This window comes from Symsagittifera roscoffensis, chromosome 3 (genome assembly GCF_963678635.1).
Source record: "Symsagittifera roscoffensis chromosome 3, txSymRosc1.1, whole genome shotgun sequence".
NCBI classification, from domain to species: Eukaryota; Metazoa; Xenacoelomorpha; order Acoela; family Convolutidae; genus Symsagittifera; species Symsagittifera roscoffensis.
The window spans coordinates 37103678-37129950 of NC_087064.1; the positions used below are offsets into that span (position 1 = coordinate 37103678).

Sequence of the window (26273 nt, forward strand, 5' to 3'; positions counted from 1 at the left end):
TGTTAAAGTTATCAACTGTCACCAACGTGTTAAATTTTTGAGAGTTTGTCTAGAAAACGACATTATACCTGATTTTCTGAGGTTCAGGGTACCGGAAAAGGAGGTGTTTTCGAACCAAGCGGTACACAGTTTTCAGACAAAACTTCTCAGAACGGAGATTAACAAGGCAAGGACAGATGAGAAAAACGTTGAAGTCGAACTAGAAAAGGAGAGAGGCACAGTACAGATGAGAAGTTAGATAAGAAGTTTTGGCCTTGGGTAATGAAATACTTAAGTCTTAGGGGACAAAGACAAACAAAAACAGTCAATGAGTCCCTTCAGAAGAAGCTATTGAAACTATCAGGAAGGCAAGACCGACCTCTAGGGAAGCAAGGTGAGGGTTCGTTAAGAGCTCTTGATGATGTTGAATTACCAAATTGGGTACAACAAGTGTTGGCATTAGGGCCGAAAGATCCCGTCAGGGATAAATTTAATGAAATACACTTTCTCGCCGATATTGACATCTTTCTTTCGGATCTCAAAAATCGTAAAGTCCCCGGGGAGGCCCTTTCTGAGATCGAAGCTGTGACAAAAGCCTATGCTAAAAGGGTGAAACAAACACCATCTGACAAAGGCGTTGAGAAGGTCCGAAAGTATCTGAAGAGTTATGGATTAGTTGCGGTACAGTATGACAAGGGCGTGGGTTTTTGTGTAATGAGGAATGACACCTACGAAAACAAGTTGTCGGATACATTAGATTCAAATCATTTCAGCGAAAGTAAAGGAACAAGTGATGCGATTATTTTGAAGATAGAATGAGACATCAATAAGCAGTTGTTGGCTATGAGAAAAAAGACGAAATAAGTGAGAATCTCTACACCAGGATGAGGTCTACTGGGGGCAGCCCGCCAGGTTTTATGGGTTGGCGAAGGTGCATAAAGAGAATACCGCATTAAGACCGGTCTTCTCCTTGCCTGGTAGCTCCTATTGGAACTTGAACAAGGTTCTTGAAAATTTTTTCGAGAAATGTGAGGGCGCAAACATCGAAACCAACTCACTAGATGCGAGAGAAATCTTAGAGAGCACTAGTTTTGATATCTCTAGACGTGAAGAGTTTGTATACAAATGTTCCACTGAAAGAAGCAACAGACATAACTCTGACAAAAAACTGTATGAGCAAGATGAACCACCATCAATTGCTAGGAAAACCATGAGGAGACTGTTGAACATGGCAGTTAGTCCAGTCCATTTAAAGTGCAATGAAACATGGTACGTTCAGAAAGATGTTTTGATAATGGGGGCATCTCTTGCCGTAATTTTAGCAGATCTTTGGCTGAAGCAATACAAAACTACACTATCGAGGGATATTCCCGAAATATTTTAGCCCGAAAAAGATGTTAATGGAATATGTCCTGAGTGCAATAAGAAAGTCACGAACAGGTCAAAAGATGTAGAATGTGATTGCTAATTGAACTGGTATCACGTAAAATGAGCATAAAAACATAATGAAAAGATCATCAGGGAGGGCAAAAACAAAAAGAACTTGGCTAAGAAAAAGAAGCATTGTGATTATAGCAGTGATTCGCCACCCATCTTGATGGTCCAATATGGGGAGAATCACAGTCAGACATTAGCAAAAAAAAAGTACGCAATATCAGCAATGAGCAGATAAGATTCACGAAGAGGAAAATGAAAACTTGTGTGCCCTCTCTAAAATCCTCCTTTTGCAGTGAACTGAAATCAAAAGTGGTGTAGAGACTTGAATGTTGTGGGTGCAAATGCATCTATGTTGGCCAGACGGTCCGAAATCTCACAACAAGGATTGAGGAACACCGAAAAGAGGATACCCCAGTTGGACAGCATATAAGGCAGCGTGGTAGTGAGAGTGGTAAGTCGGAGCTTAAATGGAAGTTAATCGACCAGGCGTCCAGCAGCATCAAACTACTTACATTAGAGGCGCTGCACATTAGGAAAGAGAAATTAACACGCGCGATGAGTTTAGAAGTAGGGAGCTGACACTAAGGCTATAGTTCCAGAATCGAAAAATTCTGGCTAAAACCAAAAAGTTTTGAATTATCTTACATGTTAGCAGGAAAATTAGCTACAAAGCGAAATTGTTAGAAAAATTGTGTAATAGAAAATATGTAACATTTATTAGGTAACAATTGTATTCGTTAAGTCACGAATTTCTGAGAGTTTTCACATTTTTTTGTTTTTACGACTTTTTTTTGTCGCTAGTTTCAAGCTAACATGTAAGTTATTTCAATATTTTTTGTTTAAGCCGGAAATTTTTGATTCCGGAACTAAAATTTTAGTGTCAGCTCCCAACTTCTTAACTCATTTATCTTCCAATTAAACTCCAACTTTATCCTTACTTTTGCTGCTACAAAAAAACTTGATCTCTAGGAGCAAAAGGCAGACCCTTGATGTGGTAGACCAATAACTCCAGCCTCATCAGCCCAGTGAAATGGAATTCAGGTCGCTGCTCGTGGTACTGCCCCACAGGGATCATATGCCTGGTATTTGTTCGAAAATACGATTGAAGACAAAGAGGCTATCGGAAGGTTGCAGCAGAGCAAAGGCCCGAAGAAAGGTGGAATCTGGAAAGGAAGTTCTGAATCAGAACGCAGACTACGTAGGGGTAAGCAGTGATTGTAGTCTTTTTCACGCTGCGTGTGGCATGAGTTGTGCCATTCCTTGGACTGGCACAAGCGAACCTGCCGATAGACGACGTCGAAAAGAACAATAAAGGCGTTAGTACCGAACTTGTGATGAAAGAGAGGCTCAGAACGTTCTAGAATTTGAAATTTGCAAAATTTCGATTTGAACTAGAACATTTATGAGAAATGCGAGAAACGACCTTTTTGAACGAATATAGACAAAAAAACAACAACCGAATTACAAGGAGATAATCAGCTGCAAAGTGTGGTGAAAAACAAAAGAATAATGAGGCGTCTTATCGTGACAACAAGACACGATAAGGTGCTTATCGAAAGAAGATCGCGGGGACGGAAGGTCCAATGAGACATTCGGGACGGATCCGAACTCTCTCGTGCCACAAAATTAGAGATAACAATACCATCTTTGGGAGGTTGCGGAATCAGAGGCCCGGAGCCTAGAGGATTGTTGGAGAACAATAACTGTGTAGTTTAGCTGCTTTAAGGCCCTGTACGTATTTAATTTACTCCAATAATGCTTGATATTTCAAAACATGTGCAATTAGATTCGAGGATCTCTGATGGATTTAGTATTTGACTGTCACTTAAAACTTTTTAAAATGTTGTTTTCTAGCCGTGTTTTTTATAGTGTTCACATAGTCTGGGGATACAAGACCCAGCTATGTGGTTATTTTCGCATGTAAACGATAGCTGAACAAAATCATTTGGCTGATGGCCTAAAATTGGTAACAATTAGCCCTTAACAGACCAGAAAACCAACTGGCTAGGTCACGATGGTTAAAAACGAGTAGAAATAAAGTAACTCACGTCAGACAATCGTCAATAAATAATTTTTCTACGCTCTGTCACTGTGTGATGTCCGGGCGAATGTTACATAGACTTGTTTTTTGCACTCCTGGGTCAAAGCTAAAAGACCATCATGATCAGCAAACGTTTCAGCGACGAACCCTTCGCTTAATGTCCTGCATTGTACTAGGCGGGAGGTACGGACCCTCCACCTGGTTCAGTTTAGCTTCTTAATCGAAATAAGACCGAAAGTTTCGGGGGTCGGAGGGCTAAGTAGGAAGTCATGAAACCGCTTACCCCGAGGTCCTGGGAGAAAAAACTAAATAATGAAAAAGAAAAACCAAACAAAAATAGTCTATAAACAAGAAAAAACAAAAAAAAAAATACTTAAATAAAAAAAAAAGTACAAAAAAACAATGAACAAACCCAAAAAAGACCAAAAACAGTATAAAAAACTTAAAATGAAAGTTTTTGTTTTAATTCCGGACGAGATTCGAACCGATTGTTTTATTTGTTGTAGTTTCAGATTGATTTATATCATTTCCGATAGAGAGATCACGATGTTGGTTGTTGGTTAGGTACCCTCCCTGGAGTGTTGTTTGAGTTTTAAAGAACGTTACTGACAATTTTGCCGGTGACCGGAGGGTAGAGTGGCAAGCTGACACACGTGTTCGAGACGCAACAGTGCACAACGGAGACAGCATTCAAAACAACTTTTGGGTATCGTTAGCACAATTTTAGTATCTTTTGGGTTCTATTTCAATGAACATGGGTGGTGGGGTGCACAATTGGCTCGGTCCAACTGTATCCTCCATCGATTGCGAACTTCTGTGTTAAGGATGTAAAAAAGGGGATAGTAGTAAACAATCTCGAAACAAAAAATTGAATTATGGAGAATTAACAAATTGTCGAGGCTTTGGAGCATGTTTAAGGACTTGTCTCTAGACTCCAGAGACCTACAGACACCAAGTTTTGCGCCCATCTAGTAAACAGTTTGGCCTGGTAATGTTAATTTTTTTAATTTAAATTTTTGTTCAGGTATTCAATTATCGTGGCAAGAAGACGGTGTAATCAATTATAGTCAATTGTTTCTAATTCAGAACTCATTTTAGAACAATTATAAATAATCGGTTATAAATCTTTCTTCTTGCATGTAAAAGCTCTACTTTGTACACACAATTTTTAAAACTTTTTTTTAAAATGCAAAGTCGTTTGTTTTGCTACTTGTAATTTGAGTTTTTTCTCGCTATTCAAATTCTTGATTTAGTCAAAATTGAGAATGAGTTTATCAAATTTAGGCCCTTTCCTTTGTTAGGCTTATTAAACCCAGCATTGTTTACCTCTACGTTTACCCGCTCCCGTTTCCCATAAGCATTTTAGACTCCAGTTGATAAACATTTCTTTTTGAAACTAAAACAGACATATTTTAATGCTGAAGAAGTGCGGAGTTACGTACGCTGGCGAGAACCAAAAAATGAACTGTTTTCAAAACGCCTGATGGTATTTGCACGGAAAAGTTTTGCGCTCTGCTAAATGTCATTATTCACAACTTTGACAAGTTTTCGTCTTGCTCGCTTAAAAATATCATGATATCTATTTTACACAGCGGCGAAGTTGCACTGCGCATACACAGGCAAAAATTTGACCGATTGTCAGTCTAGAAAAATTTTGCGCGTGCGGTTTACTTTGAAAAGAAAAATGGATCTGAAAATATTTTTAATTTGGTTAAAATTGCTTCTTTTTTGTGTACCATTAGTATATCATATCACCAGTGAAACTAAGCGCGTGGAGGGCCTGAAAACCAAGCTGACCAGTGATACTGTGCGCGTGGGGGTCCTTTACCCACTAAGGTTTGGAGGAAACATTTAGAATGATTACACCAACAGATCCCTATTGGTGGACACCTGGGCTGGATTGAAGGCATCCAGGTTCAACTGAGTTTTGGAGCGGATTGTTGAGCTTGACGGGAGCAATCCAATTTTCCGTCTAAATTTTTTTCGAGAAAACGCCAAAAGTAAAACGGAAAACGTCTAACAACGGATTATAAGTGTTTTAAAACGTGAGGATCCCAAAATAACCATGTAAGCTTTGCGGAAATGAATGCGAATTTAATTGTCAATCCTGTGACAATTGCGAAACCTGGTTTCACGATGACTGTAACAAATTTTCCACAGAAGTTCTCCAAAATTTAGTCAAAGTAAAAAGTTTATTCTGGAAAAATGAGGAGTGTTTAGACTTAAACACAGAAAAAGATAATTGAAACAACCTTTTGAGAAAATCACAAACGAAATTCGAAACGCAAACTTAGCAATCCAAAACGATTTGACCGATGTAAAAAGTTCAATAGAACAGAATAACGACCAAACCTAATTCAAAGAAACTTTTGAAATGAAAAACATTGCTTCTTTGAAGCAGTCCATTAGACCGAATAACAATTTTTGTCAATTGAGAGAGGTATTAGCGTTTTGCGAAAAAATATATCAAAGCAGAGCAGTTTGTCTACACCATATTATATTGCTCCTACTCCAAACCAAGCTAAAACAGACTCTTGTCTTATTGGAAAGAAACTAGTGATATATGGATTAGCAGAAAATACACAGGACGATTCAGTCGTGCAAATCAAAAAGGACAGAAATAGGTTGCTGCAAATGTTCAGAGTTAGGATGGAACTTTAAAAAATTACTGTGAGTGACTGTTATAGACATGGTAAAGAACAACCAGACAAATCAAGACCTCTTGTATTTTACATTCCATCTCCTTGGCACCATAAACTAATTTTTCTGTCATCGAGAGAACTGAAGAATTCGCAATTGTAGATCAAAGAATTTAAGAGTTATGCGGACTATCAGAACGAAAGTAAAAATCTGAAATAAAGTTACGATTTGAGTTACATGATGCAAAAAGAAAAATCAGAATTCAAACTAAAGGCTAGAAGCCTTGTTTTTGGTTTTTACACAACTGACTGTAATAAAGAGGTTCAATCTGAGTCTGATACAATTCTTGGTGAAGATAACTCTTCCTCGTGACTATTAAATTACAAAAAACTTTCGACACTTAATTGCAGATCAATATTAACAATTGAACGGAAAATCAATCTGGACAATTTATTGCAACTCCATCAACCTGACATTGTTGCTCTAAGTGAAACATCGTCCAATTATTATGTAGAAAATACTGCAGTCTTCTGCACAAATGTATATGAAAATATTCAACGTTCTGATAGGAAAACTGGACCTCGTGGATGAGTCCGAATTGCGATGAAAACATCATCCAAATAATTGTCATCGATGATCAATCAGTTATTTTGACTTTGGGTCATATTTGTTTGTGAGACTGAATAATCTATTACCTTGCGTAACAGTCGTTTGCAATCCACCGCATGACAGTCTTTGTACTTTAAACGAAACGGAATTCTAATTGAAAAATTTTTGAGTGAAATGAACAAACTTACAACGTTCATATGTTAGAATCTCACTTGAACACAATGCACTGGATTTTATGCCGTGATCTGAACTTAACTTCATTTGATTGGAACACGTTATCAAGTGATGACCAAGGTGAATCCAGTTTTTGAAATCTATTGCCAAGTTCAATCTTGGTTTACTAAAAGATAAATATTTTTTACAGCGAGACGTATTGTTAACAGAAATTCCTTTTTTATGGAATAATTTCGAAACAAACTATGAGTGACTGTGAGTGACTGTTCGGATCATCCTGCACTTGGTTTTTGGATCATCCTGCACTTGCTTGTCCAATAGCATTTGGAATTGAAAAGTAACAGATATATATAAACCGTTACTGTATCCGTAAAGCACATTCCGAATCATTGCGTTTGTTTTTCTTAAACAACAAACTTCAAAGATCGAATGATGCAAATAGAAAGCTTGAAATGTTCTATGGGTTTTTTATCAAGCCGTTATTAAATATATTCCAAAAATGACAATCGTTTTTTTTTCGCTGTTGCACAGAGAAGCTTTCTTTGGGCTCTGTCAATTTCATTTTCTAAGTCGAGTGGCCGAAGTTGTTTCTAAATTGCGACCCAAAATCGTTTATTTTTGCTAAGGCCTAAGTATCGTTTTATGGGCACTGTCAAATTCACTTTTTAAGTCGACCCGACAAAGTTTTTTCCTAAATTGCTTCCCAAACTCGTTTGTGATTCGCTATTGTGCAGACTTTTTTTCCTGTGGACACTGCCAAGTTCATTTTTTAAGTCGAGCCGCCGAAATATATTCCTAAATTCCGCCTCAATTACGCTAATAATTTGCTGTAGTGCAAAAGTTACTCTTATGGGCACTACCAACTTTTTTTTCAACTCGAGCCACCAAACTTTTTTTCTAAATCACGCCCAAAACCTTTTTATAGTTTGCTGTTTCAAAAAAAGTCGTTTCATGGGCACACTGTCATATTCATTTTTTCAAGAAAATCAGTCAAAGTATTTTCTTAAATCGCGCCGCAAAATTGTTTTTGATTTGCTGTAGCGCAAAGTATCTTTTTACGGCCACTTTCATTTTCATTTTTATTTCGAACCGAAGAACTTTTTGTTGAATCGCTCCCCAAAGTTGTTTACTTTGCAGCTGCGCAGAGTATCTTCTTATGAGCACTGCGAATTTATTTTTTCAAGTCAAGCCGCTTATATTACAAGGCTTACATGTCTTTTCAATCCTGCAAGCGTGGTAGAAACTCAGACACTCCTGAAACGACAAAACTTTTAGGATGATAGTGTAGTAGCACCATCTACATATCGTTTACTTTGTGGCGACTTTAATATCGAATTATTAAGAAAATTCAAAAGACTCTGAGCTGATAAGCATCCTAATTCGTAATAATCTTTTCCCAAAAACTTGAAAACAAGCAACCAGAGAAACTAAGACTGTTAAGACGTAGATAGATCTGTTTTTTTTCTCAATTTAAAAAAGTAACCATCTCCAAAACATCTGTTACTGATCATTAGGGGTAATTTTTAACGCAACAACATAAACACGCAAAAAGGAAGCGCTCATTTCAAAAATACGACCCTTGTATAAACTTGAATGGGAATTTAATTTAAAAAAAAAAGAAAGGAATTTTTATACGAAAACTTTTTCGATGTTGAAACAAAAATGAACCAAATAAATTGCGATGAACTTTCCCATTGTTGAATGAAAAATTGAGAAATAAGACTGAATCATTTTCACCAAAAAAAATATCAAAACACTGTGCAGATAATTAGTGGAAAATCAGTTTTAACAAACACCGGTTTATGATTTTTTTTCAAACCTGGAACCACAGAGGCCAGAATTAAGGAAATAGAGAGGCCAGAAGAATATCTAAGCAATCTGGTTCGTAAAAAGCTGAAACAGAAAAAAGAAATGTTTTATCGAAACAAAACACAAATGGAACCAAACAACAACAGCAAAGAATTTTTCCGTCAATATATGGATCTAACATGTGCTAGTTAAAACAACGAAATAGTACCAAACAACTTGAATGTTAAAAACTTTTGGCAAATGTTGGAGAACATTTGGCGAGGAAAATTGAGACTTCAAATGAATTAAGAGTTAGAAAGCAAGTTAAGTCAATGTTTTTAAGAAAATGAAATATAAAAACTTACTAATGGCTAAAACGCATGTTTATTTCAGAAACAAATGGGTTTGATCACTAATACTTAAAAACACTTGTCCGGTTTTGCTCTCAGTTTTGACAAAAATTTTAGAAAAGTGTTTGGATGGACAAATGTTTCCAGACCGTTTCAAAGCTTCTAAAAGTAAACAATTCTTTAAAGAAGGCAATGATCTAGGCCCATTATATTAAAGGCCACTTTATTTTGTACCCGTTTTAGGTAAAATTTTTGAGCTGGTCATTTATACTAGAATGAACCATTATATCACAAAGTGTCAATTCTTACAACACTGCCATTATTTTGAGATCAAAAAGGAGTCCTATCGATGCTTTGATAACCATAATAGAAGAGATTTGTCAAGAGTGGAACTCTAAAATCACGAAGACACAGAGCACTTTCATTGATTTCAAAATATCTATTGATAAATTTAACCCATGCTTTTACTAGAGAATTGTGACTCATTGATTATCGGGGACCTGTTTTGAACCTTCTGAAACCCTATTTGAAAAACTGACAACACTGCTTGCCACTACAACTAAACAATCTCGAAACGAAAAACGAAAACCTGAATTATGGAGAATTGACAAATTGTTGAGGCTATCGGTTATAAATTTTTTTTCTTGCATGTAAAAGCTCTACTTTGTACACACAGTTGTTAATACTGTTTTTATGCAATTTTGTTTACTTTGCTACTTTTAATATGATTTTTTTCTCGCTTTTCGAATTCTTGATTTATTCAAAATTGAGAATGATTTTATCAAATTTAGGCCTTTTCCTTTGTTAGGCTTATTAAACCCAGCATTGTTAACCTCTACGTTTACCCGCTCCCATTTCCTATAAGCATATTAGACTCCAGTTGATAAACATTTTTTTTTAAACTAAAAGAGACATATTTTAATGCTGAAGGAGTGCGAAGTTACGTACGCCGGCGAGAACCAAAAATGAACTGTTTTCAAAACGCCTGATGGTATTTGCACGGAAAAGTTTTGCGCTCTGCCAAACGTCATTTTTCACAACTTTGACAAGTTTTCGCCTTGCTCGCTTAAAAATAGCATGGTATCTCTTTTACACAGCGGCGAAGTTGCACTTCGCGTACACAGGCAAAAATATGACCGATAATCAGTCTAGAAAAGTTTTGCGCGTGCGGTTTACTTTGAAAAGAAAAATGGATCTGAAAATATTTTTGTTTTGGTTAAAATTGCTTCTTTTTTGTGTCCCAATACTATATCATATCACCAGTGAAACTAAGCGCGTGGAGGGGCCCGAAAACCAAGCTGACTAGTGATACTGTGCGCGTGGGGGGCCTTTACCCACTAGTGGATTTTTGGACTGGTTTGGAGGAAACGTTTAGAATGATTACACCAACAGATCCATATTGGTGGACACTTGGGCTGGATTGAAGGCATCCAGATTCAAGTGAGCTTTGGAGCGGATTGTTGAGCTTGGTGAGATCAATCCAATTTTCCGCCTAATTTTTTTTCGGGAAAATGCCAAAAATAAAACGGAAAACGTCTAATAACAGAATATAATTGTTTTAATACTTGAAGATCCCAAAATATCCATGTAAGCTTTGCGGAAATGAATGCGAATTTAATTGTCAATCCTGTGACAAATGCGAAAACTGGTTTCACGATGACTGTAACAAATTTTCCACAGAAGTTCTCCAAAATTTAGTCAAAGTAAAAAGTTTATTCTGGAAAAATGAGGAGTGTTTAGACTTAAACACAGAAAAAGATAATTGAAACAACCTTTTGAGAAAATCACAAACGAAATTCGAAACGCAAACTTAGCAATCCAAAACGATTTGACCGATGTAAAAAGTTCAATAGAACAGAATAACGACCAAACCTAATTCAAAGAAACTTCTGAAATAAAAAACATTGCTTCTTTGAAGCAGTCCATTAGACCGAATAACAATTTTTGTCAATTGAGAGAGGTATTAGCGTTTTGCGAAAAAATATATCAAAGCAGAGCAGTTTATCTACACCATATTATATTGCTCCTACTCCAAACCAAGCTAAAACAGACTCTTGTCTTATTGGAAAGAAACTAGTGATATATGGATTAGCAGAAAATACACAGGACGATTCAGTCGTGCAAATCAAAAAGGACAGAAATAGGTTGCTGCAAATGTTCAGAGATAGGATGGAACTTTAAAAAATTACTGTGAGCGACTGTTTTAGACATCGTAAAGAACTTCAGACAAATCAAGACCTTTTGTCTTTTACATTCCATCTCCTTGGCACCATAAGCTTATTTTTCTGTCATTGAGATAACTGAAGAATTCGCAATTGTATATCAAAGAAGTTAGGAAGTATGCGGACTATCAGAACGAAAGCGAAATTCTGAAATATAGATACGATTAGAAAAATCAGAATTCAAACTGAAGGCTGGAAGCCTTGTTTTTGGCTTTTACACAATTGACTATAATAAATAGGTTCAATCTGAGTCTGATACAATTCTTGATGAAGTGAACTTTTCCTCTTGACTACTAAATTACAAAAAAAACTTTCGTCACCTATTTGCAGATCAATATTAACAATTGAACGGAAAATCAATCTGGACAATTTATTGCAACTCCATCAACCTGACGTTGTTGCTCTAAGTGAAACATGGTCGGGTTAACATGTAGAAAATACTGCAGTCTACTGCACAAATGTATATGAAGATATTCAACGTTCTGATAGGAAAACTTCACCTCGTGGAGGAGTCCTAATTGCGATTAAAACATCATCTAAACTAAATTTCATCAATAATCACTCAGTTATTTTTGACTTTGGGTCATATTTATTTGTGAGACTGAATAATCTGACGCTTTGCGTAACAGTAGTTTACAATCCACCGCATGACAGTCTTTGTACTTTAAACGAAACGGAATTATAATTGAAAAAATTTCGAGTGAAGTAAGCAAACAACTCGTATGTTAGAATCTCACTTCAACAAAATGCACTGGATTTTATGCCGCGATCTGAACTTAACTTCAGTTGATTGGAACACTTTATCAAGTAATGATCAACGTGAATCCAGTTTTTTGAAATCAATTGCAAAATTCAACCTTGGTTTACTAAAAGATAAGGATTTTTTACAGCGAGACGTATTGTTAACAGAAATTCTTTTTTTACGTAGAAATTGCGAAATAAACCAAAATTTTTCCAATCATTCTGCACTTGCATGTCCAAAAGCATTTGAAATTGTAACGGAACAGATATATATAAACCGTTACTGTATCCGTAAAGCCTACTCCGAATCTTTGCGTTTGTTTTTCTTAAACAACAGACTTCAATGCTCGAATGATGCAAATAGAAAGCTCGAAATGTTCGATGTGTTTGTTATCAAGCCGTTAACAAATATATTCCAAAAATGACAAATCATCGCTCTAAAGCCCCCCATTGGATGCCATTACACTCAATAAAGGCTAAAAATTGTCTTCAGACGGCATTGAAAGATAATTCTTTTGACGAGAACTTTAAGCGCTGCAAGCAAGATTTAAATGAATCTTTAGAACTAGACAAAGCCGTTTACTTTGAGTCAAAGAAACATTTCGATTTAAAAACAACTTACACACTTCTCAGATCGCTAAATGGAAAAGCAAAAGTACCCTGGAAAATTTCACCATACAAAATACCACTTTATGCTCTGATTTTGCAATCTGTGAGGTTTTTATTGGATTTTTCTTGCATTTGCACAAAAAAGACAAGGAAGCATTGCTAAAGTATTTTCCCACGAATATATTTATCAGATATTTTAATGCGAAATGCTTAACGAATTGAGTAAAGGAAATCAGGACCAAATGTCAAGGGTATGAAAACTCAAAATGTCAAGGATATACCACATCACCGAAAGGCTTAAAAAGCAAACATGAAATTCAATTACATCGGAAGATTTCACCAGACTCACTGAGTAGCTTTGTTTGGGTTTCGCGTTTCAAAAGTTGCATACTATCAATAATTTTTCATGCATCTTCAGTTTGGTTTGCGAATAAAAATCAATGTAAGCGATGAGAAAACTTTCAACGACGATGCTTAAAATGGTAATACAAAAATATATATACTGATTGATGAGGGATATGTTTTATACTTGAATGAAAGTATTTTGAGATTTTCACTGACGTTGTTTAAAAAAGATTTAATTTTGTTGAATGTCATTTTTAATAACGAGTTGCCGATGAATTTCCTTAATTTTTGGACTATCAAAAAGGGCCCTGATTCAAATCGAACGGGAAATAAGGCGTTTTTGAGAATGCCAATGATAACACGGAGCAAACTTTTTAAAAATTTCTTTCACCGTGTCGCAAAAATATCAAACACCCTCACCAGATCGTACAATTTGCCTGGCTATGATCTTTTTCAAGAACCTGTAATCTTTGGAAAGAATTTGAACCTGTTTTTGCTGAAAAAACTACAAATTTTTAAATACTCGATTTATCCAGAGTCATGGTTTTTAAGTTTATTTTACCAATTTTGTTATCAATGACCAAGAGCAACTAATCCCCGTGTTGCGGGTTTAATTCAATCTTTTATTATTATGAATTTTATTAACGCTACTGGGAAAAAATGAATGAGTAAATCTTGAGTCTACAAAACTTCTTTAGTGACACACGCTAATTGTGACGCATTAGCAGTACCAGCCAATTTGAAAAAAATAACAAGACTCAAATAACAACCAACTAACAAGACTCAATTTATAGAGCAATCTATGAAACAGTAATAACATGAAAAATTCATATGTAAATTTTTTTTTTCAATTTGAGACTTTTCGTAAAAGTCATCGCCCCAGACGCCATATGAAGTAGAAAAGGATAAGTTTTGCTCCAAGTAACAAATCAATTATGGAAAAGAAGCTTCAATCAACCAATTTGGAACTATTTTCATGACGGATTAAATCTCCGCTTTAATTGCGCGTAAATTGTCCCACATATATCGCGCGTTAATTGTCCCACATTAGCCAAAATCACATCTTTTAAACCTTCATAACTTTTAGAAGTGATCACAGGTGAATTGTTTTTCCAAATTTAAGCGCAGGACAACAAAATTTTTTGAATGATGTAAAAAAAATCCCCACAAAAATGGCTAGTTAAAAAGTTGAAATTTGTCTGAAGAAAAAAAAACCACCCCGAGCACGGTGCTTATACAAAACAGTCCCATTCCAGTCAGTCCAATACAAAATAGTCCAAAAAATTAGGTAATAGATGAAAAAACAGTACATTACAAATAGTCGGGCTTAAGGTCGCCGGTGGGCGCACTGCGCGCGCGTTGCCGCTTCGCGGCTATAACCGGTTCTAAATTTCGTATTAAGTCCTACCCTCTATTGGCAAGCTCGCAACATGTTGGCGCGACTGCGGCGGTCACTATTTTGGGCTTTATGTCTGTTGAGCAAAGGAAAACTCTCGGCTTACCGGCTGGTTAAAACAATTATTACTTGGGACTGTTTTCGGACTGTTTTGTATAGGACGGTTTTTTCGTTCATTGCCATACTTTTCCTTACTTTGTTTTGTATTGGACTGTTTTGTTTGGGAATGTTTTGTACAGAAACGGCCGAGCACAAATAATCCGTTACTTTCGTTACGAAAGTCAGAACAATAATAGTCTGTGTTAAAATCTTTATCATTGGTTGTACTAAATAACTGTTTATTGATCAAATTGAACACATTTTTATCGCAACAATATTTGCGTCGCAACAATATTTGCGACTTAGAATGGAAAAAAAAGAAAGTTCATTCTATAACACAAGCATTGCTTGCGTAAAAATTTATTCAACTTCTCCCTCTGGCCGAAATTTATTGAACATCAATAATGGATGAAAAGTTCTTTAAGTATCAACACTTCTTAGTATACGCCATTGTAATTATTTTTTAGAGTTCCCCATAGAAATTGAATGATTTTTTCTTCTGCCTCTACGGTTTCCTTTCTTCTTCAAATTTCGAGGACTCCTGGTTTTGGCAGAACTAGAGCTCGCCTCTGGCATTTCATCAGTTTCCATTACCGAACCATCTTCATCACAGATCCATGGATTGTGCTTGCACATGATATTGTGCTTAAACCAATGGAAAGTCAAATCTTTTCTAGGGTCCGCAAACTCTATCAGGAGTGAATCGATTCCAGGCACTCCAATCTTGGATCCGTATTCGCGGCCCAAGATGATGTAGGGAACTCCTTCGATTACATTTCGCATGTGATGTCTGCGGAGTTCGCCAGTCCCAAAACCGACTTGGAGAATAACATTGAGACAAATTGCAGGCCAGAAACTTACCTACAAGATTTTACAGGTAAAGAAAACGTCTAACAAAGAAATCAAGAACAATTATACTTGAGATAAGGAGTCAAAAGTACAAGCAAAACTCTTGGTCACAGAGAAACGCTCTTTTGCCCTCTTAAAATAGAATCATATACAATTGTTTCATGTCTGATTTTCGATTAATTTTGGTGTAGAATTTTTCTGTTTGGGGTCTCTAGCAGCTCCTATCAGTAACATCGAACTACAATTAGGGATATACAAAAAATTAGAGTGCGACTTATTAAAAAATATATAACAAAAAAAGTTTTATCAAAAGTAAAAAATGAAAAAGCAACAAAGACATATTACGGAGATATAGTTGAGTGTTTTGTTGTGTTCGGTGTAGTCTGTGAGTTTGGCCATGTACTCCATGGGACCCATTTGTTTGTTTCTCATCCCCATCAACCAATACTTAAACACGTGTGTTCCACAGCACACTCCTGAAATGAGATACTTTCTCAATACCGACCCACCATTTTCTTGTTTAGGTTTATTTAAAGCTTAATATTACACACGGTTCCATTTTTTCGGAACACTGAAACCTGGGAAAACGATTTTTTAAAATCATATAGGCTAGTTCGACGTAAGAAACTAGCCACGAATTTTTACAGTAACGTAGCATAACACATTTTTTTATAATGTAGCCTTATTTACAAGCCACACCAACCACTTTTAAGGTGATTTAAGGTAAATTTTTAAGGTGTTTTAAGGTAAGTTAAGGTGTACTTAAGGTAGTGCAAATTTACCTTAATTGTTAAGGTGTTTTAAGGTATTTTTTAAGGTAAATTTACCTTGACTTTTTTTTGAGTGCAGAGACCACATTATGAATTGAAGTTGTTTACTTAAGATATAAGAACGGTACAAGTTGTTCTTATCACAAAATATTTTTTCAGCAGTTTGTTATATTATTTTTTTTGATGATTTATACATTTTTTTTTTCTGTTTTTCAGGACTACTTAAATCTAACCAGGTTCTTTTTCGTTAATCATGTTGATCCTTTCCCACTGTTCTTCGATGAGTAATGCAAACCACAATCTGTTTGCTTCAGGATGATAGTCTGCATCGTCTTCGTCAACCAGATCGGGCGGGGCATCCGTGTAGTACGCATTCAAGCAATAATAGACGCTAAAAATACAACTATTCTACACTTTTTTTGAAAACCGACGGTTAAACGGTGTCAGCCGAAGCTGATGCTGCAAGTGGATGCCCACATAATGAGCAGAGCAACCGTTTTTTAAACGTTGAATTACTGCACATTATTTGGCAGGCTTAACTTAGGGCGAGATTTGGTACCTGTGTTGTTGACATATTACTCCGGTCTCTTCTAGGCCATTTGAGACATAAAACACAAGTGAGGTCCACTCTTCGTCATTGTCTGACACTCCCCAGATTCTGGTGTCTCCTAATGGGCTGATGGAGGCACTCACACATGCAGCAACTCCTGCAAACGAATCAGAATATTTAATTGATTATTTTTCATCATAACACAAAATTAATATAAGAAAGTTACCAGAAATTATCGTTATAATCAAAGGCAGTTGCATGACGGAGTATTGAAACGCTTAGCACAATTATGAACAAATTTTCATTTAATTTGATGTAAATATAACAATCAAACACAGAGGGCGAAACATTTGATGACAACCTTGCTAATAAACCAAAAACAACAAAACATAATGGATGTAACAGAACAGACGGCGTAGATCTGAACTTTTCAAGATAATTGATCTGTCAACGATTGCTTAAATTCTGAATTTGCACTTTGTTTGCACGTCCAAATTCTGGAGCAGGAGACCGATTACTTGTGCTCGGTGGTTTTTTCTTCAGAGAGAATTCGATTTTTTAACTAGCCAACTTTGAACAGAATTGTGGAACCATACAAGAAGAATGTTAAATTTAGAAAAGTATTTTACCTGTGATCACTTTTGTAAAGTTAAATGCAACTTGATCGTTTTGGAATAACTACTTCGCAATTTATTTGGTGCTAATTTAAATCGTAAATGTCATATTAAAGCGGTATTTAAAAAGTTGCAAAATGAGCTGGGGCAAACTATTTGGTGATATTGAAATTTTACTGGACACAACTTGAATCACTTTGAAATTTTCATAGCGTTTAAAAAAATGAAAAAATCCAAAACAATTTTACTTTTGATTGTTTCATCGTTCTTTGAAAACAAAAACAATTTTTGAAGACATTGAAGGGCAGTTATGGCAACCAGTTTCTCCCTGATACAAGCAATTTTTTTATCATTCAGGATTGGAGTCGGAGCTGGTATTATCAGATCAAATGGCTGGTATTTGAATCAGAGAGAAATAATAACTCACTTTAAACAGGACTGCTCGTATATCAGGGCAAAATCCTGAATGTTTCTTCTGCCCTTCAATAGGTCATAAACTACTTTGGCAATTGAAACGTTATTGATTGGGCTGATAAAATCAAATTCATGTCCTAATTTTGAAGTTTGGGCTGATAATACCAACCATTGAGTGTTAAAACTTTAGTCTCAAAGGGAACAAGAATGCTCGTATGTCAGTGCAAAGCCCTGAATGATGTTCCGACTGTCCCTTAATTCTTATCGAAAAATTTTTGAGAAAAAAAAACATTTTGAAAATCTATAAGTTTTGAACAATATCAAAGATTAATTTGAGTAGCACGAAATTAATAACACCGATTAGCTAGCCTCAATTCATTTTGTTGTGCGGGATAATTCACCTTGAATAAATAATTTGCGTCATGCTTTCAACATTATGAATAACTTTCAGAAAGCGCGCAAAGTTTAGAACATGGCCGTATTGCAATCTTCAAACTCTAAGAACTTCACAAAAAAGGAGATAACTCAGGAAGTTGATATCTTCAATGGGATATAAAAACTTTTTGTTAAACTGAATAAAAAAAAAAACCAAGCACAAATAGTCCGTTTAAGGGGAGGGGAGTTCATTTGGTTAATGGAAAAAGTTATTTACTTTTCAACTAATCAGAAAGGAGTAATTTAGGAATCAATCTAATAAGCGTGTGTGTCAGTTACCAGGCTTTTGAAAAAAAAATGCAGTCAACTTGGCTAGTTCGAAATCTGGTGACTCAAGTTCGCAAATTTGGCACAGACGCGAAGCTGCGCTTCGCAAACACTAGCAAGAACACGACGAAAATGCAGTTTTATAAAGTAAATTTTGAAAAGATAAAAAATAGCCTCGAATTAGTAAAGTTTTGCTAGGTATGGACTTCGAACCTGCTACCTCGAGAATTGGCCCTAACGGTCACGATCGCTTAACAACCTGTAACCACTAGCCACAAATAGAGCAGCCGCATATGCTAAGAAGATGCCAAGGCTATGCACCAAATAGAAATACACACAGTTTTGCAAGTAATACTTTGGAAAAAAAAAACAAAATGAAGGCATCCACACTACTTTTGTATGAAAAAAAATCGAATGCATAAAGCCACATTTTGTATAAAGAGGCATTTCAAAAAATTGCAAGATTTATTGAGTTAAAAAAATTCTGAAATCAAATTTTTTTATTGTAATATTGTTTGCAACAAATGACTTTTTTTGGTTCATTTAATGAATTTAAAATATATCAACTATGTTAAGATATAAATATTCGACGGTCAAAGCACATGCTATCAAAAAGCCGTAAAGATGCTCCAATAGCGGAACCAATATTAGCAACTTAGGTTAGAAAAAAGAATACTCCCAGTAAAACACTAACGCTCAGTAAAATTCGCAAGTGTAAATAGCGCGCATTTCGCCAAAATATTTAACTTGAAAAAGAAGTTTCTCTGCTTTTAACAAATCTAGTAATCCTTGAAACAGAATTAAAAAATAGGTTATTCAATTTTTTGCCTACTGAAAACTTGATCTAGCAATTCTTGCATGCCAATAGGCTCATATAACTATCGCCGAGTGGTTTGAAAAAAGAAATGAAAAGCAAAATTTTAAGGCGATGAGTCGTTTAAACGAAATAACTTTATCCTATTTGATTCAATCCCAATTTTGTATTTAAAAAAAATTATCAATAAATTTGCATTGTTATTGATAACTTGGAAGTACTGCTAGGAAAAGGTTAGTTTACTAAAGTTATTAGATCTCAATATCTCAAACGAAAAACTAAATTACAAAGCAGCGGTTTCAAATTTCATGTGACACAAAAAAATCAACATATGCAGCTGATTTTAACAAAAATGTAAAACAAAAAAATCAATCACTTTAGTTTAGTATAAACTGTAAATTAACTCATCAGTAAAAAACAAGTGTACATTTTCTTTAGTGTTGGTTTCACCCGATTTAATTAGAATAAACTTATGAAGGCAGAATTATGAAGACAACGTTATGCCTAATTCAATTGAGTCACTTTGGTTGTAGTATCCAGAGAACACCGAAGAGCCAGTAACAAATTATCAAGTAGTCAATCTGATTAGTCAATACAAAGTCCTAATCAAATGGAATAGCTTCCCCGGAGGTGAAGGTTCAATTTTGTCAGCTAGATTTCCCCTAAAAGTCCTTCTTTTGGTACTTAGTTACGACATCCATTTTTCTTTGGATTTTCCTGTTGTCGTGAGGCGACCTTCGGTACCTCGTAAGTTATTTGTTCTTTTGCAGTCATACTGCAAAGTGACACTAATTATATTAACCAAGGTCATTGTTAACCTCTATTTTCAATACCACGCGTGTTTTTTCATTCTATATCTGTTATCACTACTGTTTGCTAGTAAATCTGATTCTACATATTTACATGATCTATCGGGATAAATTTCCTAAACCAAGATTATATTCGAAACTAAGCATCAAACTAATACAAACTAACAAAGTATCTAACCTTAAAACAATTTACTTATTGTTCAGCAACCAAGTTTTCATTCTAAAACTCCGGCAAATCTCATGGCGCAACCAGCAGTTCCTGTAAACGAAGACAGGACTGACCTGTTAGGCATTCCTCTCTATTGGGCGAAAGCCTCTATTAACCTACCATTCCTGTGGGAATCTTGGATCGGTCATGTTTTTTTGGCCACTGGTCTGAAGGATAATATCAAGCCTCATGATCTGTTAGTTGAACCCACCGAGGTCATCGATGAACCTCCTCCAAGACCGGAGTCAGTTGCTGAGGGCGAAGATGCTGGAGCAGCTAATGCCCGCAGACAGAGAGATCAAGCGGCGATCCGGAGGATTACCGAACTAAACGTGGAGAGGAGGAGAAAAGAATTCGTTCTATCATGAAGCCGAAGCTCGTATGAAGTCTCGCTTGTTCTTTGCTCTGGGAAATGAAGGAAGGAGACGATTCACTGACTCATTTCCTCACACCGACATTAGTAATATTCCTTTTCGAGAATTCCACATTAGATGTGAAACGCTGTTCAAGGTTGAGCGAGAGTTTACGGTGGAGCCTATCAAGTTGTATAACACGGTTTTCATGCTTGAAAATGACACTTTCTCGTCATTTTACGCTCACTTGAGCGCCCAAGTGGCTTTGTGTAATTGGCCTAATGACCAGGAAAAGGAGACTTTAAAAGACCTCTTTATTGGGCGGATTCGAGACGTTGAGGTTCAACAACAACTCATCAAGGCGAAAGCTGATCTAGATGGTACTTTTAAGCTCGCACTCGAGTGTGAGAAGGGAGCAAGTACGTCGGCTCAGTTTCAAAAACTTCTTCCTCATAATCAAAATTCAACCGGCATTAAGGTTAAACAAAAACCTACTTGCTCTATTCAGTCGTCGAGAGGAAAGCGGATTTATCCTCAAAACCAAAGTAATCGACAGACGTTTCAAAACAATCAAACAAGTAAATAAAACAATCATGTTACTTCTGTGGTAATCCCTATAGCCCGGAGCACCGAAAATCTTGTCCAGCTCGCGACGTAACATGTAATCTCTGTCGGAAACGAGGTCATTTTGCGAAATGTTGTAACTGTCGAAAGGACGTGTCAATCTGGTGCAGGAAAATGAGGACGTGGCAGGTCCCTCTGTGGATTGCAATTTCATAAATGTAGACTAGGATAGTGAGCCCGAATATGGGGTGTTACAGCTGGAATCTGCTGTCATGATAAATAGCGTAGAAACTCTTAAGTCAAGTGGAGGACAACCTCGGAGCCTCAGTATTCAGTTGCGCTCTGGTTACAGTTTTTCTATTCGACAGTAGACACAGGAAGCCCAGTTTCGTTCCTGAATAAACGCACCTCTGATTTACTCTTGCAAAGAAGTCCAACAATTGAGTTTCGCGATATCACACGTTACCCTATCGATACCTTGTACGTTGACTATAATAAGAAGCCCATTCGCCTCCTGGGGTCGATTCAAATTCCAATTTCCTCTAGTGTCTGGAGGGTGGCTAACGCTCAGTTCCTCATCTCGGAGAATAGAACTCGTAATCTTCTCGGCTTGGACTTGCAGGAGAAACTGAGCATTGTAACCACACAATTGAAGGCAGAAACAATCCAGTCGATGGATTCTGGCTCCTCAGATCCAATTTCAGAATACTGGTGTTCTTTTTTCGCAAAGAAGTACGCTCATGTCTTCAGTCGTTTGGGTCGATCAGAAAGTCATAAAGTATACACTAATTTTAAATTCCCATTGGTGCTACGTCAAATCACAGGAAGAAAAGTTCCTATTCATATTCAAGATAGGTCAAGATAGATGGAGCAAGGTCATATTGAAAAGTTAGATAAGTGCACGACCGATTTCTTCATCGCCCCGATTGTGCTAACTGCAAAAAAGGATGGATCTATCAAATTGGCCCTCAATGCTAAACCGATGAATGCTCAGATCTGGAAAATTAGGTACCACATGCCGAATATTCACAAGCTTATTGATTCCGCGGCACACGTCATAACTCGAAATGTTCCTGGTAAGGTTCGGTTCACGTCCTTGGATCTAAAGTCCACTGTCATCACTCACTAGCAGCCACTGTAACTTCAACATTTTGTGTGGCGAGGCGACTGGAACGTACCGCTTCAAGACCGGGTTTTATGGACTGACAGACATGCCCACCGAGTTCCAGAAGGCGATGGATTGTATCTTACAAGGGCTGGAAGGAGTTATTTAATACCTCGACGACATTTCGATTGTCACTGAAGGAGATATCTAAGAACCTAACGATTTGGTCGAGAGAGTTATGCAGAGGCTTGATGCGGAAGGATGGGCCCTCAAACTGAGTAAAGGCGAATTCTCTGTTAACCAACTAACTTGGCTAGGGTATGACATTAATGAGAATTGGTCTCTCCAAAATTTTCAAAGATAGAGGCAATTCAATCGCTCAAACCACCTCGAACTCTAAAACAACTTCGGTCATTCATGGGAACGTTAAACCATTTACAAAGGTTTATCCCTGATTTGCATACCCATACTGCCCATTTCCGGGCCTCATTGAAGGCTTGTAATAAACAATCGTTCCTCTGGAGTGATGATCAAAATAAAGCCTTTCACGATATAATCAAGTTGATTGCAAAAATTCCGAGCCTGTATCACTTCGATTTATCAAGGGGATCGAGAGTAAAATGCGACGCGAAACATGATGGCTTAGGTGCTTGCCTCGAACAGGAAGTTAAACCGGGAATTTGGGCCCCAACTGCTTTCGCTTCGCGTTTCCTCAATAACGCAGAGGTTAAATATAGCACTAACGAACTGCAGTTATTAGCTGTTGACTGGGCTTGCGAGCATTTCCGTACTTTTTTGTTAGGTACGCGCTTTCAAGTGTTAACTGATCATAAGGCTATCATATCGGCATTAAGCGAAAATTATAACAATAAGTCATATCAGTCTCGTCTTGCTCGCTGGGCTGATCGTCTGCTACCTTTTGACTTTGAGGTTATTCACGTCCCAGGGGTCACGCTGGGGATCGTCGATTACTTATCACGTTATCCTACATTTCCAGCTCCTGCACCCTCTAAATACGACGAACTTTTTGTTGTTAAGTCAATTGAGGCATTCCATCTGGCCCTCTCGTTTATTAAATGTTATAGTTCCTCTCCGGGGTATCAAAATTGTGAAACGCCGCAAGAGGGCGTTCAATTTGTGTCTCAGTTTAATAACGCTTGTTATTTACGTCATTCGCCGCTTGAGCGTGATGTTAATGTCCCTCAATTTTTCAACCAATCATCTTGCGGTATGCAAATGGATTGCTCGCGTTGTTTGTCACAAGAGGGCGTCGATTTATGCGCTCAAGATTTCAACCAATCAGGGACCGGTATGCAAATTGATTGTTGCAAACCAGATGACGTTTCAGAAAATCACTGTCTCCGACCTGAATTTTTAGTAAACAGTCCATTTATTCAAACCATTCTCTTTAATATTCAAATCAACATGACAACACCTCAAAACAATAACCAAACTCCTACTGACTCAAACACTACCATCACGCAACCGGACTCTATGACCATACTACAATTGCTGAGCAGGCAGAGATACAAACATTTGTGGAAACTTTTCCAGTCCGCTCTCCCAACTTTCGTCGACCTAGTCCGAGGCCGCAAATACAATCCTGCCAACTCACCCGCATGTCCAGATTGGACCAGATTCGACAACGAAACAGATTACGGGAACGGACCGCTATAACCCGCTTCGTCGCCACAAGAACTACTACTAGAAAGGACGGTCATTCGCAACTACTAAAGGCAATGAGGTGATGTCACCTGTCAAAACCAGGAAGAAACAACATGGCCGCGAAGATTGGGGTCTTAGCGGTGAATGGGGGTAAGCCTCTCCTCTCCTCATCCAAAAAGGAAATTGTGGGCTTGATGCAGACCTGTTGGCAGAATTAACAGCGGAGGATCGTTTTCTCGGCCCCATGAAGCGAGCCATCATAAATAAGGACATCACCTCCTTCAACAAGCTTGGTGCGTATATGGCCCAGTTTTGGCCTACAGCAGCGGTGGTTAATAACTGTGTAGTTATTGACAATAAATTGACCATTCCTGAACCTCTCCGACAAGCCGTGCTCACTCGCCTTCACAGATCCCACCCGGGACAAGAGGCAATGATGACTTCCTCCGAATACCTCTGGTGGCCGTTTATGAAGCGGCAAATCATCGAGACGTGTGAGAAGTGTCGTGAATGCACCCTGTTCGGTTAGAATCTTGAGCCCGCGTCAACTTTTAATACTGCGAAATCTCTGCCCGTACTATTTGGACCTAATCAGGAGTTACAATTAGATTTTGCTGGCCCGATACTTGATGAAAAGGGGTCTAAGATCTTTCTTTTAGTAGCGATTGATCGGTTCTCTAACTATCCTTCAGTTCTAATTTCTAAAACCACTGGGGCTAAGAAAGTTACTAAACTCCTTGATTCCTATATTCGTATTGACGGTTTCCCTCGTTCTATCAGAACAGATCATGGCTCAGGTTTTAATAATAATTTGGTGCAAGAATTCTGGTCTGAAAGAGGTATTAAACATATCCTCTCACCGGTCGAAGATCATCGCGGCAGTGGGTTGGTCGAACGAGCGATTCAAACAATCAAGAGTAACTGGGTGTGGCGAAACTAGATCCTAATTTCAAAGTCTTAAGGATACGATTCATCAAATACTTGAAGATATTTGCATGAGTAATCATTCGGTGCTTAAGAAATGCCCTTTTGAATTGCATTTCGGTCGTAAACCTAATACTTTATGGTCTCAGACACGTAATAATGTTGTTCAATCTGATACTTCAGCCCAAGGATTGGAGCGCAACCTCCTTACACCAGATCAGATCACCAGCAACGACTACAGTTGGGACAGGGCAAAAGTTGTTCCTCGCGGCAGTTCCAGTCCAACTCTTCCAACTCGCTTCAAACCCTTGTTTTCGTTGGACGGAAATGTGGCAGACAGTGAACCCTACAAGGCGCTAGCGGATCTTGCTCGGGCGGCAAATAAATGGTCGCAATTCAGGCGTAATCTTCCCCCAGATGCAGGGAAATTGGTACTCAAGGAGCTCGCAACCCGGCATTCGGACCTCGCCCATTCTCTCAAGTTTGGTCTCAATAGCAATACTCTTCGCTTCTCGGCAATTGCCTCACCTCCGGGGACGCAAGTCAGCTCCAGGCGTGCACCAGTTGTGCAACCTACCCGTCTCTCGAGAACAAGTAAATTAGAAAACCTTCTACTTTCTGATCCTGGCCGAGTTAAAGTCTTTAGGAAAATTATTGATCGCCAATCGGGGAAACCTCTGGATAAACTAACCAAGTTTAAGATTGTTCGTGTTACGGATCATACTTATATTACCGACAAGGGAAAAGTCTACCGGAAAAGTCATATCTGTCTCAAACCTAATTATCAGTCTGCCATTTTAGTTGCTCCGAACACTATAGGTGATCGCGTCCAAGCTTCGGGTTCAACTTCTTGAGGAGCGGCTAAACGACCTGTCACGCGGTCGCAGCCTGTGTTACTGGAACAACGGCCAAACAATCCCCCTCTCTCTACCCCGATGGTGGATCTCACTGCTGACTCTTCCAGTCAAAGTTCAATTGGGTCAAACAACGGTCGTCAGGTGGCTCGAGATTCGGTTACTACCAGAAAATGCCAGAGGTTTCAGTGTGATTCGCGTCCGGTTTGATTTGCTCGTCAGTTTGCCTCGACGTCGACGCCCCATTCCTCCACTCATGCTACTCACTCGCGCAAAACTGATTCTACTCATCAACCAGTCGAGTCGTTCGTTTCGCCTCAACCGGGGACCTTACATCGCGCTGTTTCTTCCTCGTCTACTCGTCCTATGGAGCCTCCTGAAGTTAGTACATCTAGTCCTGAAATTATGGTTTCGTCGCCGGAAAAGGAGGTATCAAAAGATTTGAATCAGCCCTCATATCGGGATAAATTTCCTAAACCAAGACAATATTCGAACTAAGCATCAAACTAATACAAACTAACAAAGTATATAACCTTAAAACAAGGGTACGGAGGTCATTTGATGCGCAGTTCCGTTTGCATTGTTTTGGCTCAAACTGCTTGAACTTTATTATTATTCAAGTTCGGACAGACAGAAATAATTGGAAAA

The 26273-nt window shown here is 37.6% G+C and overlaps 2 protein-coding genes across 2 annotated transcripts in view; both read right to left on the reverse strand.

Moving 5' to 3' along the window:
* The window catches only part of LOC134841434 (uncharacterized), a 325189-nt gene that overhangs the window by 41923 nt on the left and 256993 nt on the right, over positions 1-26273 (reverse strand). The gene's annotated exons all lie outside the window — the stretch shown is intronic.
* LOC134842589 (uncharacterized) lies at positions 14810-16948 on the reverse strand. Its single transcript, XM_063859000.1, has 5 exons — positions 16826-16948; positions 16609-16756; positions 16283-16440; positions 15625-15755; positions 14810-15291 (listed from the first exon to the last, which is right to left on the reverse strand). Exons 1-5 carry the CDS (start codon positions 16857-16859, stop codon positions 14887-14889), a joined length of 876 nt encoding a protein of 291 aa, XP_063715070.1. The 5' UTR covers positions 16860-16948; the 3' UTR covers positions 14810-14886.